A 12,781-nucleotide genomic window follows, 5' to 3' on the forward strand; every position below is an offset into this window, starting at 1 on the left:
GGTGGCTCAAGGCTTATATGCCAATGGATGGCTGGGCAGACTGACTCGTGTGGGGCCGGAGTCAACAGAGATGTGAGGCTTGGTGGGACCCATCTTCTTAGTCTGAGACAAGCTGGGTCACCAAATGTGTGCTGGGACCCAAGTGCCTCCATGCTGGGATGGATGCTTCATGTTGCTGGCTTCCCAAGGGCTGGTGCAACTGACAGGCACATCTGGCTGGGTGCAGCCAGGCTCATGGGCAGGTGGTAGCTTCCCATAAATGCAGCATTTATGGGATGGTTACGCATGTAAAGGACCCAGTAACAGAAAATGAGAATGAGGCTTGCGGAGTGTGGGAGGAAACCAGGAGAGAGTGGCATTCTGGAAACATGGAAAAGATGCAGGGAAAAGTAAGAGTCCCAGTGAGAAGTCAGGTCATAGCACAGAAAAGTGGCCACAGAAGTTGATGTGTATTTTTCTTCTGAGAACATGGGAATGAAGGATGGTAGCAGCAGAGAGCAGAAGGTTTGCAGACTGGACTGGGACAAGTGGGTGAAGGGGAAAGCTCTAATGATGCATTCATGAGGAAACTGCTTTGTGTTAACCTTTTCAGATAATGGCGTTTCTCCTGAGGAAGAAGGCCTCTCTCCTGAACCATCGAATTTTTCAGCTGATCCTCTCAGTGGCTGGCACTGTGGAGCTGGGCTTCAGGTCATCTGCTATCACCAACACTGGTGTCTTCCAGCACATCCTCTGCAATTTCGAGGTAAATCAGAGATTGGCCCTTAGTCCTTCAGGAGTGTGTGTGATGGTAAACATGCTAAGTCTGGGCTTTCCCCTAAACCCAGCATGTCAGCTTCCCTCATAGTCACCATGGTAGGGAGAGAGAAAACCAAACGAGCCTGCCCAGAGGCCCTGGTTTGTAATGACATCTGCCACCTATGGACTGAGTGGCTTCGGACAAATCTCTTGACCTCTCTGAGCCCCACTCTTTTTCTTGGGTGAAGTGGAGACCTTCATCTCCTTGCAGGCTGTCATGAGGGTTAAGCCAGATAGTATCTGGGAAAGGATTTTTAAACTATAAATTGGCATATACATATGAGGGTAAAGAAAAATGATCTCAGTTCCTTTGGGTGGTGCTTTGCTGTTTCCAAATGATTCTTGAAAGGGGTGAGTTAAGGGATGCAGAAGGACACGCCTGAGGCTAACTGAGGAGCATCGCACACAACTGCTGTGGGTGGATCAACCCATTCATGAAGCATCATTTACTGAGCACCCTCTGGGTCAGGTACTGGCCATGTCCTGGAGACACAGTGAAAACTAGAACCCAGCCCTTCCCCACAGCCAGATGGGACTGGGACATAGCCAAGGTAACACTGCAAATGCTAGGTGCCTCAGTGAGACAGGCACAGGGCATCTGGGGAGTGGGAGTGAGCAGGCAGTCAGAATTCAGGGGGAAAATAACCTTCCAGGTGGAGTGTATATGCTATTTGCAAATACTGTACATCAGAGTGAGAGCAGCCATGGGGACTTGAGAGCAAGTGGCTTGTTGGGGGCCTACAGGTTTGTGTTGGTTACAAGAGCAGGAGAGAGAGAAGGCAGGCCCAAGGGGTTAGACTGCCCAGACTACACTTTAGCCTGGGCATGTGGAGGTCCTCAGGAGAAGTTTCAAAGCTCTTTCTTTGTTTATTAAGAAATTGATATATGTTTATTATAGAATATTTTTTAATTAGAGAAAAATGTGAGGGGGAAACTCTCCTATTACCAAGACCTAGTTAATTCTTGTCAAACCTGGATGCATTCTCTTATAGTATTTTCTATGTATAATACATTTTTAAAATCATAGTCATGATTATACTGTAGGTTATTTTGAGTCTAGTCTTTGCTCACATACCAAAAACATTTAAACATTTTCATTACAAACACTTACAAGCACTGTTTTGAGATCAGAATAATATTTTGTTATGCTGAGAGTTCCTGGTTTCTTCATCATTTCTTTATTGTCAAATTTTTAGATTCTTTCTATATTTTGTTATAAATTGTGTTATAGATGGGACTTTTGTGCCGATATTTCTCCCACTTTTAAAAACATTTTCTTAGAATAAATTATCAAAATTAATAATGAGAATAAAGGCATTATGAACAATTTTTAGATTGTTGATAAGTTTTACCAAACTTTTGATATCTAGGGATGTTAACTGTAGAATGACATGTGAGAATTTTATTTTAGGTATGTGACTTCGGTGACAAGAGCTCTGAAGCAGGGAGATGGGTCCTGAGATGATTGAAGAAATCTGGGTAGAGGATTTTGAAACCTAAACTGAGGCAAGGGTAGTGGGATAATGAGGACAGCAGGTGAAAAAGTCGTAACTTGAACCAGAAGTGACTTAGAGACAAATGACAAGGGAAATACTACGTATCAAAACACCACAGGGCTGCTACTGAAGGCAGGACCAGAGGGAGACTGACAGTCATCAATATGTATATTATAAAAAGAGAATACTCTTTGTATAATATAGATCAAGATTCGGTTCAACGTCTAACTTCTAACTTAAGATCAAGAAGTTAGAATGACCAAACAAAATCAAAACGCAGAGAAAGAAGGAAGGAAACATATAAATGAGAACATAAATTAATAAAATAGGAAAGAAAAAACATACAGAAGATCAACAAGGCCAATTACTGTTTCTCCTAAAACAGACAAACATCTGTTAAGATTGGCCAAGAAAAGAAGACAGAAGCCACAAATAAATAATATTAGGAAGGAAAAGGGGAGAATACCACAGAAGAATGAGCAATTAGAAAGGAAAGAGACAATTGGATTAGTAATTTTGTGCCAATAAATTAGAAAACTTAGTTCATTTGAACAATCTCATCGAAAATGTAAGTTTTCAGAGCGCACTCTAAAATGAATAAAAAACCCCAATGATCCTAGAATCATCAAGTAAAGTGAGTCACTGGTTTAAAATCTGTTGAAATAAACAACAACCAGAAGGGAACGCCAGGCCGGGCACTCACAGGGAAATTCCACCAGTCAGGAAATAGGTTCTTTCTAGCTTCTTTAACGAGCTAATCTTGATGGCAGAACACAAAAGGACAGAACAGAAAATGAAAAAGTACAGGCTAATCTTATTTGTAAATATAGGCATAAGAGCCCTAAATATGAGATTAGCCAGTTGAACCAGGCCAAGATGAATGTCCTGGTCCTGGATCTGAAGCTGGAAAAGAGGATTGTGGAGGAAGCCAGCATGGCATGGAGAATGGGCTCCCTGTGCACAAGGGGAAAGAAGATGTACATAAATGGCCATAAAACCCCACTAAATAAGATAATGTGTCTTGACTGCAACCGCTGCTGCCCCTTCTGAAGTGCTGTGGCCATGCTCAGCCAGTCTGGCTCCAAGGTGTCCTGGCCACCAGCATGGCCCAGGAATTACCAATGCAGGAACCCATCATGCTCCATTGCCTGCTACTAGAATGGCCATGGACACCACCCTACCCCACCCCACCCTGGATAAAACTACCCTCTTCAGGAGATCTGGTGCTTTTAAAGCTGGACTTAAGAAAATAAACCACCAATAAGAACCAGATGCTAAAAAGCAAAGCAAAGTGAAACAAAATGAAATGAAACAAAATAAAATTTAAAAGATTGAGGGGAGAGAATTTCAAAAAGGGAAAAATGTTTCCCAAATGTCATGTTCTGCCTACACCAAGTAAAGTGAGGTGAGGGATGTGTGCACTGTACATGCCCATTGGAGGTCACTGGCAGACTTAGTGACAAGTAAGTTGTGGGGTCAGAAGCCACTCAGAAGTAAGGAGAAACGGCCGGGCTTGGTGGCTCATGGCTGTAATCCCAGCACGGGGAGGCCGAGGCGGGCGGATCGTGAGGTCAGGAGTTCGGGACCAGCCTGGCCAACATGGTGAAACCCTGTCTCTACTAAAAATACAAAAATTAGGTGGGCGTAGTTGCGGGCGCCTGTAATCCCAGCTAGTCGGGAGGCTGAGGCAGGAGAATCACTTGAACCCATGAGGGGGAGGTTGCAGTGAGCCGAGATCATGCCATTGCATTCCAGCCTGGGCGACAAGAGCGAGACTTTGTCTCAAACAAACAAACAAAGAATTAAGGGGAAGTGTGGGGAGACTGAAAGTGGAGGCAGTCAGTGGACTTTGGAAAATAGCAGAGAGGAAGTTTCAGAACTTTTGGTTTTGGGTTTTTGTTTTTTGTTTTTTTTTTGAGACAGAGTCTCACTCTGTTGCCAGACCGGAGTGCAGTGGCACAATCTCGGCTCACTGCAACCTCTGTCTCATGGGTTCAAGTGATTCTCCTGCCTCAGCCTCTCGAGTAGCTGGGACTACAGGCATGCACCACCATGCCCAGCTAATTTTTGTATTTGTAGTAGAGACGGGGTTTCACCATGTTGGTCAGGATGGTCTTGATCTCTTGATCTCATGATCCGCCCACCTTGGCCTCCCAAAGCCCTGGGATTACAAGCGTGAGCCACCGCGCCCAGCCCGTTTCGTGTTTTAAGATGGAAGAGACTTAAGTCTGTTTGTAGGTTGAAGGAGAAGAGGCAGTAAAAACCAGACAGTTAAAATGCTAGTGGGAGAAGAAACTGCTAATGAGACACATCCTCAGAGGGTTTGGAGACAAGAGAGTGGATCACAGGAGAAAGGGTGGGATCCGTGATGACTGGTGTGAAGCAGACAGGAAGAGGAAGCTGTGAGGAAGGGAGAGACAGGAAGTCATTGAGAAGGGAATGGACAGGAAGCTGTGAGGGAGGAGATTGTTGAAGCAGGGAGGGACAAAAATTTGTGAGGGAAGGAGGGACAGGAGGTTGTTAGGGAAGGAGGGACAGGAAGCTGTTGAGGCAAGGTTGGACAGGAAGTTGTAAGACAGAGTTGGATAGGAAGTTGTAAGGCAGGGTTGGACAGAAAGTTGAGAATCAGGGAGGAACAGGAAGTTGTGGGCTTCTAAGTCTTAGGTTTTGGTTTCTTTCTTTCTTTCTTTTTTTCTTTTTTTTTTTTTTTTTTGTTTTGAGATGGGGTCTCACTCTGTTGCCCAGGCTGGAGGGCAGTGGTGCGATCTCAGCTCACTGCAACCTCTGACTCCCAGGTTCAAGTAATTCTCCTGCCTCAGCCTCCCAAGTAGCTGGGATTACAGGCACACGCCACCACATAAGGCTAATTTTTTTATATTTAGTAGAGAAGGGATTTCACCATATTGGTCAGGCTGGTCTTGAACTCCTGACCTCAGATGGTCCACCCACCTCGGCCTCCCAAAGTTCTGGGATTATAGGCATGAGCCACCATAACCAGCTTCTGGTTTCTTAAAGAAGGAACCGACTAGTTCATTTCTAAGAGTACAGTCATCTCAGGGGTGGGGAGAGAGCAACACCTGACACATTATATACTCCATACTCAAACAAATCTAATCCAGACATCTTAATATAGTCCTTAGTACAGGCTTATGTGACACAGAATAACAATCAAAAGATTCAGTTATTCATGTTTCCCAAAATTCTGACATTTGGTATTATGTAATTTCCTGATGAGCTAGGCAGCCTCAAATGGGTGTGGCAACTTATTATTGTTGCTGTGTTCTGGAAAGGAAATGGGAGAGGTTGGAACTTTTGTGGGAAGCGTAAAAGGTACACCTTATTGTACTGGTGGGTTCACATCTGACTTTCTTAGTTCTCTCAGCCCTTAGCCCCAGGCCTGGCATATCATTTGTTGAATGACTGCCTTCATGAATCAATATCCTAAGTGTGCAGGGCTCTTGGAGCCCTACAGACATGTATGTTGGGGTGCCATGCTGGATACCCATGTTTTCACTAGGGCTGCCTTCATCAATACCAGCTGTCCCAAATGGCAGCTGGCCCACCTCTGTGTGTGCCTTTGGGCAGTGGCTGTGCTTAAAAAAGCAGGAAATCTGTCACTGTTTTCCTGGCGGAAGAACAATCCACTCATTTTACTTTGTTTACTTTGTATCCACTCATTCTTTTAAAAAATGTAATGCATCTTTACGAAAGATAGTGGCATGTATGATGCTAGGCTCCAGGGATTAAAGAGGGACAGTCTCTACCTTCACAGGCCTCCCGATAAACTTGTGTTCACTGGGGTTCTTTTGCATTTCCTCTTCAGCAAGAGTAAGCAAAGTCATGGGTGACTGCTTAGCTTCAAGCAAGGTTGAGTATTGACCCTATGGGTCACTATCTGTAGGTGATACCCATGGGTACCCAGTGTGGGGCAAGGGAATGGGCTTCGTAGTCAGGTGGATTGACTTTGAAAACAGTCTCTGCCAATTAAAAAAAAGTTTGGTGCCAGAAAAGTTACTTAGTCTCCCTGAGTCCCATTCTTTCTAGCTACTAGATGAAGATAATAGGCCGGGTACAGTGGCTCACACCTGTAATCCTAGCAATTTGGGAGGTGGAGGCAGGAGGAACACTTGAGCCCAAGAGTTAGAGACTAGCCTGGGCAGTGAAACAATACCCCACTCTACAAAAAAATTTTAACAATTAGCTAGGCATGGTGGTGCAAACCTGTAGTCCTAACTACTTGCAAAGCTGTGGTGGGAGAATTGCTTGAGCCCAGGAAGTCAAGGCTGCAGTGAGTCATATTTGGGCCACTGCACTCCAGCTTGGGTCTCTCAAAAATAAGAAAATAAATACATAAATGCGGATAATAATATTTTGGGTCTTTTTATGGCACCTCTTGCCACCAGGAAATGTATCAGTTATTAAGTGCAAGCTCTTTTTGCTGCTATATGAGTGCACGCTTATAATCCCACACCTGAACCTTGTATAGTCTGGGCCTTAGGAACTGTCAGTATTTAGAGAAGAAAAATATTAGAGTTCTCTAAAGGGAAGTAGAAATAGGACATGATGGCATCCATCAATTCTGCCCCAGAAGGATCCCTAGCAGCTACATTTGTTTACTATGAATGAAAACAACCTGAGTGATCAACTTCACTTTCAGAATCTCAGTGAATTTCATATCTTTGTTTCACTTACAATTTTGTCATGCATGAGATGACACTGTGGTTTGGGCTGAAGAATGTGTTGCATGCGCAAATTGGGTATGTAGTCAATACAGTGTAAAACCTGAAAATCTGTACCTGGCTTCTATTTCCTGTCCTGCCACTTGCTGGTGGTGAGTGGAGACTGTCACTCAGCTGGTCTGTCTCAGCCTCTATTTTCTCATCTGTAAAGTGGGAATATCATCATTTGTCTTGCAGGATCCAGGGAGGTTGAGATGAGTTTGCAATATGGACACTTGGGCTGTGGGCCCAAGGCTGAGCAGATGGGGGAGATGGTTAGTGCAGGCGTCCTTGGTTGGAACCAGGCCCACAATGAAGTGCCAAGTAGCAGCAGAGATGGCGAGAGAAGGCCTTCCTACAGGGGAGGCACCTCTCTGCTTGGAGTGTCAGGACAGCTGATCTGATTCCAGAGCTGGTACCTCATGTTGATGATTCCACGTCAGAGGATCACCTGTCCAGCACTGATCTTCTCATGCTTCCTGCAAATCATTCTTCTCCCACACCTTCATTTTAGCATGTGTTTTGTTTTGTCTTCCAGCTCTGGATGAATACTGCAGACAATCTGGAGCTCAGCCTCTTTTCCCATCTTTTGGAAATCCTTCAATCACCAAGGTAGGCTGGGTCTTGGCAGTCTGGGGGTTAGAACTGAAGGCTGAATGTCCAGAACAGAGACAGGGCAGGGTGGCCAGTGGCTCTTCCCTGCTCCCAGAACACTGGGTCACCAAATGGGAGCACATCCTTCCCAGTGGCTCATGCTTGTGGGGCAGTCTCCTCTCATGGTCTCGGGCCTCAGGAGGGCAGGTGCTGGGGGCTTAGAGGCCTCTCTAGCCCCAGGGACTAGCACATACTGGGGGCTCAGCAATTGTGACCAGCAAAGGTCCACTCTCCCTCTAACTGACTTCTCCAAGGCACTTTCGGAATTAGTCAGGGCTCTTTTACCCTTCAAGTGGTGGAAATACAACTCAAACCAGCTTAAGGGATGTAAAAGAGAAGGAAAGAAGGAAGGGATGAGGGAAAAAAGAATAGAGGAAGAAAAGACCAGTAAAGAGGGACTTCGTTGGCTCTTACAATTGAAAAGAGCTGATCTCATCCTGTAGCTGGGTGAGGCTCACATCATTTTCTCTGAGCTCTGTCACCACTCTTGCCTCTGCCTCTTCCACTCAGTCTTCAGGTTGCCCGGGCTTTCTTCTGTGGCAGAAGGTGGCTCCTGGGCAGCTCCTCAGAGCACATCCTCAGCTTAGCACCATAGGCAGAGAGACAGCTTTTTAAAAATTTAACAGTCTTAGCTATTGGACTGAGTCTCATTGAGCCAACTGTGTCCCATGACTGGGCTGGAAAGTGGCTTCCCCTCTGGAGTTAGAAAGTGGTAGTTCCCAAAGGGAGCCAGGGGCTGTGTTCAGAATAAGACAGAAGGAAGGCAAGGAAGCCCACATATCACCCCACCTGCCTCCTCCTGGCTCAGGCTGGTCTAGAGCTCATTGGTGCCTTCAGCATTTTGAATGTATTTGTAAATGGCTTTCCACTCATCCACTTAATGAACATCTATTATAAACTTACTACATTTCACACCCTGTACTTAGAGGTAAAATTCAGAGAAGAATAAGCCACAGTCTGATAAAAAGAGAATACAGAAAAACATGTTGTTCAGTGCTGTCAGAGGAAACAGAACCAAGGGCAGCCGGGACTTCTGGGTAGAGGAGCATCTGTCTTCTCTGCTGAGCCCGTGATTATAAATCATACACAGAATTGGGCTCTGGTCCTGCCTCTTTTGTGTATCAGGGAGGTGGAGCTCAGCAGAATTTAATGTGTTAATACAAAAAAAAAAAAAAAAGACAGTTCAAAGTGAGGAATCTGCCCAAAGTCACCCTCCTCCACATTTTTCTCCACCATTTTTTCTCTTCCACTTTCCACTTTGTTCCTGTACCTGTACCAGTTGTTTTCTAAGAAACAGATATTTATCCTGGGAGCTGTTTTCTTTGGGGGAGTAGAATTTACTGGAAATTGGATTTGTGAGTATCTGAGGGAGGGGGTATGGATAGGTGGATTCTGTCTTTTTCTCCTTTGACTTTCAGTGGCGTGTCTCTCCACTTTGTGGTTTGGGGCGGGCAGGAAGATCACACAACCAGACAAGCTAGTGAAGGGCCCTGCACTACTGGCTGGTGGGAAGTACTCCCCAGTCACATGAGTGTCTGCTGTCTTTGTTTGAGTTTCTGAGGCCAGCACTAGTTTTCCCTGGGGCTCAGAATTTTAAAGTCAATAATTGGGGTTTGTCTTTGAAGGTGGTTTCCGGGGGGCTGAAGGGACAGGCAGTGCACACCCGAGCGACTCTGGCACTTAGCAGACACATATTCAATGGGTGTCTGACAGCATCTTGACAAATTGCCAAGAGAGCATTGGAGTTAAGGGGCCATGGAACAAGCCTGGCTTGAAAAACCTTTTTAGCAGAAACACAGCAAATTTGGTTCATTCCAGTAAAAGCTTTTACTGTCTCTCTCCTGTACTCACCAGGGAAGGACCCAGGAATGCTGAAGCTGCCCACCAGGCACAGCTTATACCCAAGCTCATCTTCCTATTCAATGAGCCGAGCCTCATCCCCTCCAAGATCCCCACCATCATTGGCATCCTGGCCTGTCAGCTGAGGGGCCACTTCAGCACCCAGGACTTGCTCAGGTACCACACCAAGCTGCCCAGGGGGAAGAGCAGGGCCCCAGGGCTGTTTAAAAAGGGAGGACAGGCCCCAGCTCTCTCCCCATTGTGCTCAACCCTGAATCACTTGGAACCTTCTAGGAATTTTTGTTCAGGGCTGAGAGTTGGGGAAAGGATGGTTTGCTGAAGTCAGGATGGGACAGGCCGGTTTCCCCAGCAGGGCTGTGTGTTTACTGTTCCCACTGCTCAGGCTCCCCCACTGTGGCCAAATATTCAGGAATTTCCATAAGCACTGCCATCCTTGCCTGCCAGTGACCCACATGCCTGGCTCCTGCAGACTCCTGAAGAGCAGTCCCAGCCACCAGTGTGTTTCCCCTTCTCTTTCCTGTCACTATCTGATTGATCAGGTAGAGCCAGAGTTAGCATCTCTGGTGAATCCTGACTGATTTTAGAAGTCTCTGGAAATACACAGCATGCCATGATGATTTCCCTTAAACTCTCACTTGCAGCTGCACGTGGGTGGGTCTATGTGAAAACACTGGCATGTACTCAGCGGACTCAGTTGAGCCCGCCTGCGAGCCTGTCCTTCTCTCCCTGTGTATAAAGGATTGGGCTGTTTGTTGTGTACACCCTCAAGCCTTCGTCGGTGAATGAGAGGCAGATCTGCATGGACGGAGCCCTGGACCCTTCCCTGCCTGGTGAGAAGACCTTTGCCAGTTCGAAGGCAGTAGGACGGCCCTCACGGAACCCCTGAGAGGCCCACATTGTGCAGAGGGAGGGGCTAAGCAAGGAAGGGGAAGGCACCCACAGCCAAGCCGTGGTTTCCAAGCAGTGGCCTGTGAGGCTGTCATTTTATGATGAGAGTCAGAAATGAAATAAAATTATAGATTCCTGCTTTGAAATGTGGGACTGGTGTTCCAGGCCTCCAGAATAAAATCAGTTCCCTGTAGACCAGCATGTGGGATCTGGGATCCTGCCTCACTTCCTGGTTGAACCCCCACTACCCCTTACTTTCCTGATGAGCCCCAACTCCAGCAGTGAAGCACTTGCAGGCCCCTGCAGGTGATGGCCTGCCCTCCGTCCGTGCTTGGCACGTGCTCTTCACTCAAGGGAAATGCCACCCCTCCCCCACTAGCCAAGCTGTCCCCAGTCCCACCAAACCAGATTAAGTCACTTTCTCTGTGTTTCCAAAGCCCCTTGGGGTTACCCTACTGAATAGATTTGTAGTTTGTTTATGTGAGTCTCCCTTTTCGCCTAGCCAGGTGCAGAACTGCAGCTGTGTCTTGTTCAATTTGTTCCCTCTGCTAGGGCAGTGTGATGGCAGCAAACACAACTGCTTTGTCCTGGGCCCTGCGGCTCTGCACTGTCCAAGATGAGAGCCCCTAAGCCACATATAGCCATTTAAATTCAAATTTTAACTAATTAAAATTAAATGCAATTAAAAACTTAATCCCTCACTCACTGTAGCCACGTTCTAAGTGCTCACTAGCTACCTGAGGCTAGCGGCTACTCTATTGGACAAGGTAGATATAAAACAGTTTTATCATCACAAAAGAGTCTCCTGGATAGCATTTTTTAATCTAGATAAAGTATTATCTCTTATCCTTAGATCAAGCCGCAAGAAATTACTATTCCCATTTTGCAGACTAAGAAACTTAGGTTCAATGAGATTAGGAGCTAATTGAAGATGGGACCAAAATCTGAATAGACGGAAATATGACTCCATTTCCCCAGGTTGCCTCATCAGTCCTATTTCTACAGTATGGCGTGGTGTATACCCTGTATTGGTTGTGAAATTGCTGGCAACTGAGGGAATGAACAAATGGGTAATGGGCCAAGAGTGAACTTATTTAGTCAACCTTCCTTCTCATATGAACTGCATTCTGAAACTTTTACATAACCAACATATTAAAGCATTGTTAATATGTCCTTTTGGGCTTTAATGACTCTTCAGAAGTAAAGTTTCTTCTTCCCCTTGCTCCATATACCTCTGCTATGATTTGAGTTCTGTTTTTATTGTAGCATAGACATCCAAAAGCCTAGCCTGGGAGCAAGTTGAAAGCAGGAACAAAGAGAACAAAGACCATGGTCTTCAGCACTCCGTTCCTGATTACTTGCATAATATCAGTGCATAGTAGGTGATTATGAAATGTTGCAGCCTATAATAATTTAAAAAATTCTTCTACTGAAAGGTATATTTTCCCTTATTATTTTTAGGATTTTTGTTTTTTGGAAGATGTGCAGCATTGCAGACATTGCTAATTAAAGGAAACTTTAGTAACATTTTCTGAAATTCTTTTTAAGCATTGTGTGGAGGCTAGAATAAAATGCCAAAATTTTGAGTCCCAGCCATGCCACAATTCCTGGGTGAAATAAGCATTTGGTGAATATGATTGCTTACTGCAGCAAATATTATGTCTCTTTACATCCGTTTTCTCTCAAATCTGAATTCTTTTTTGTAGCTGGAAGCCAAACATCTGGAAAGACAATCTGGCTCAGAAACCAGTTGCTGGAGATGCTGCTCAGTGTAATATCTTCCCCCCAACTTCATCTGTCCTCTGAGTAAGTAGCTCCAGGAAGAGCAATTTGGCAGGAGGTTGTCTCATACAGGGTGTGGCATTAAACCTTTTCTTAATGAAAAGTTTAGCATCTCTGAGTCTGTTTTCTGCAATGTATTTCCTGCACTAGTCAGAAAGAAAATTATATTCTCTCTACCCAATGAACCAGACCTTGCCCTAAGATATTCTGATGCAAATGTTAAGTGGGCATGAGTAACTAGAAACAGATTTGGTATAATTACAATAAACTCCTTTTGTCACCATAGCTATAGTGTAATTGTTATTGTTTTGGCAGTTGTGACAATTACTGATTTTGATGTCTTGTACTTGGCAGACAATAGAATGAAGAAATCGTGAGCCTAAATAACATCTATCAAGGAAAAGTCTTGCCAAATTCTTCTGCTATTTACTGTTAGTGAGTTTGTTATTTTTCCAAGTTGGAAAAAGAAGTATCTACCGTCAATTAACTTCTAAAATCATGTGTAATCATAAAGCTGATTCCATTAACTCTCCCCACTGCCTGCCTGCTTTACCTCCAACCTTGGAGTCATTCATTTGACACCTA

General features: G+C 45.1%; 1 protein-coding gene across 13 annotated transcripts in view; it reads left to right on the forward strand.

Moving 5' to 3' along the window:
- WDFY4 (WDFY family member 4) overlaps positions 1–12,781 on the forward strand; it is a 298,286-nt gene that overhangs the window by 110,828 nt on the left and 174,677 nt on the right. For 12 of the 13 annotated variants that reach the window (XR_010146870.1, XR_010146871.1, XM_016918236.4 and 9 more), the window contains 5 exons: positions 593–745; positions 7,551–7,624; positions 9,521–9,682; positions 10,265–10,356; positions 12,121–12,220. Coding sequence is in view for 11 of the 13 variants with exons in the window: in XM_016918236.4 (XP_016773725.4) it covers positions 593–745; positions 7,551–7,624; positions 9,521–9,682; positions 10,265–10,356; positions 12,121–12,220 (581 nt within the window). In the remaining 2 variants the exon portion in view is untranslated. Of the gene's footprint in view, positions 1–592; positions 746–7,550; positions 7,625–9,520; positions 9,683–10,264; positions 10,357–12,120; positions 12,221–12,550; positions 12,713–12,781 lie in introns of those variants that run through there. The other variant, XM_054659548.2, reaches the window with a different exon arrangement.

This window comes from Pan troglodytes, chromosome 8 (genome assembly GCF_028858775.2).
Source record: "Pan troglodytes isolate AG18354 chromosome 8, NHGRI_mPanTro3-v2.0_pri, whole genome shotgun sequence".
Classification (NCBI taxonomy): Eukaryota; Metazoa; Chordata; class Mammalia; order Primates; family Hominidae; genus Pan; species Pan troglodytes.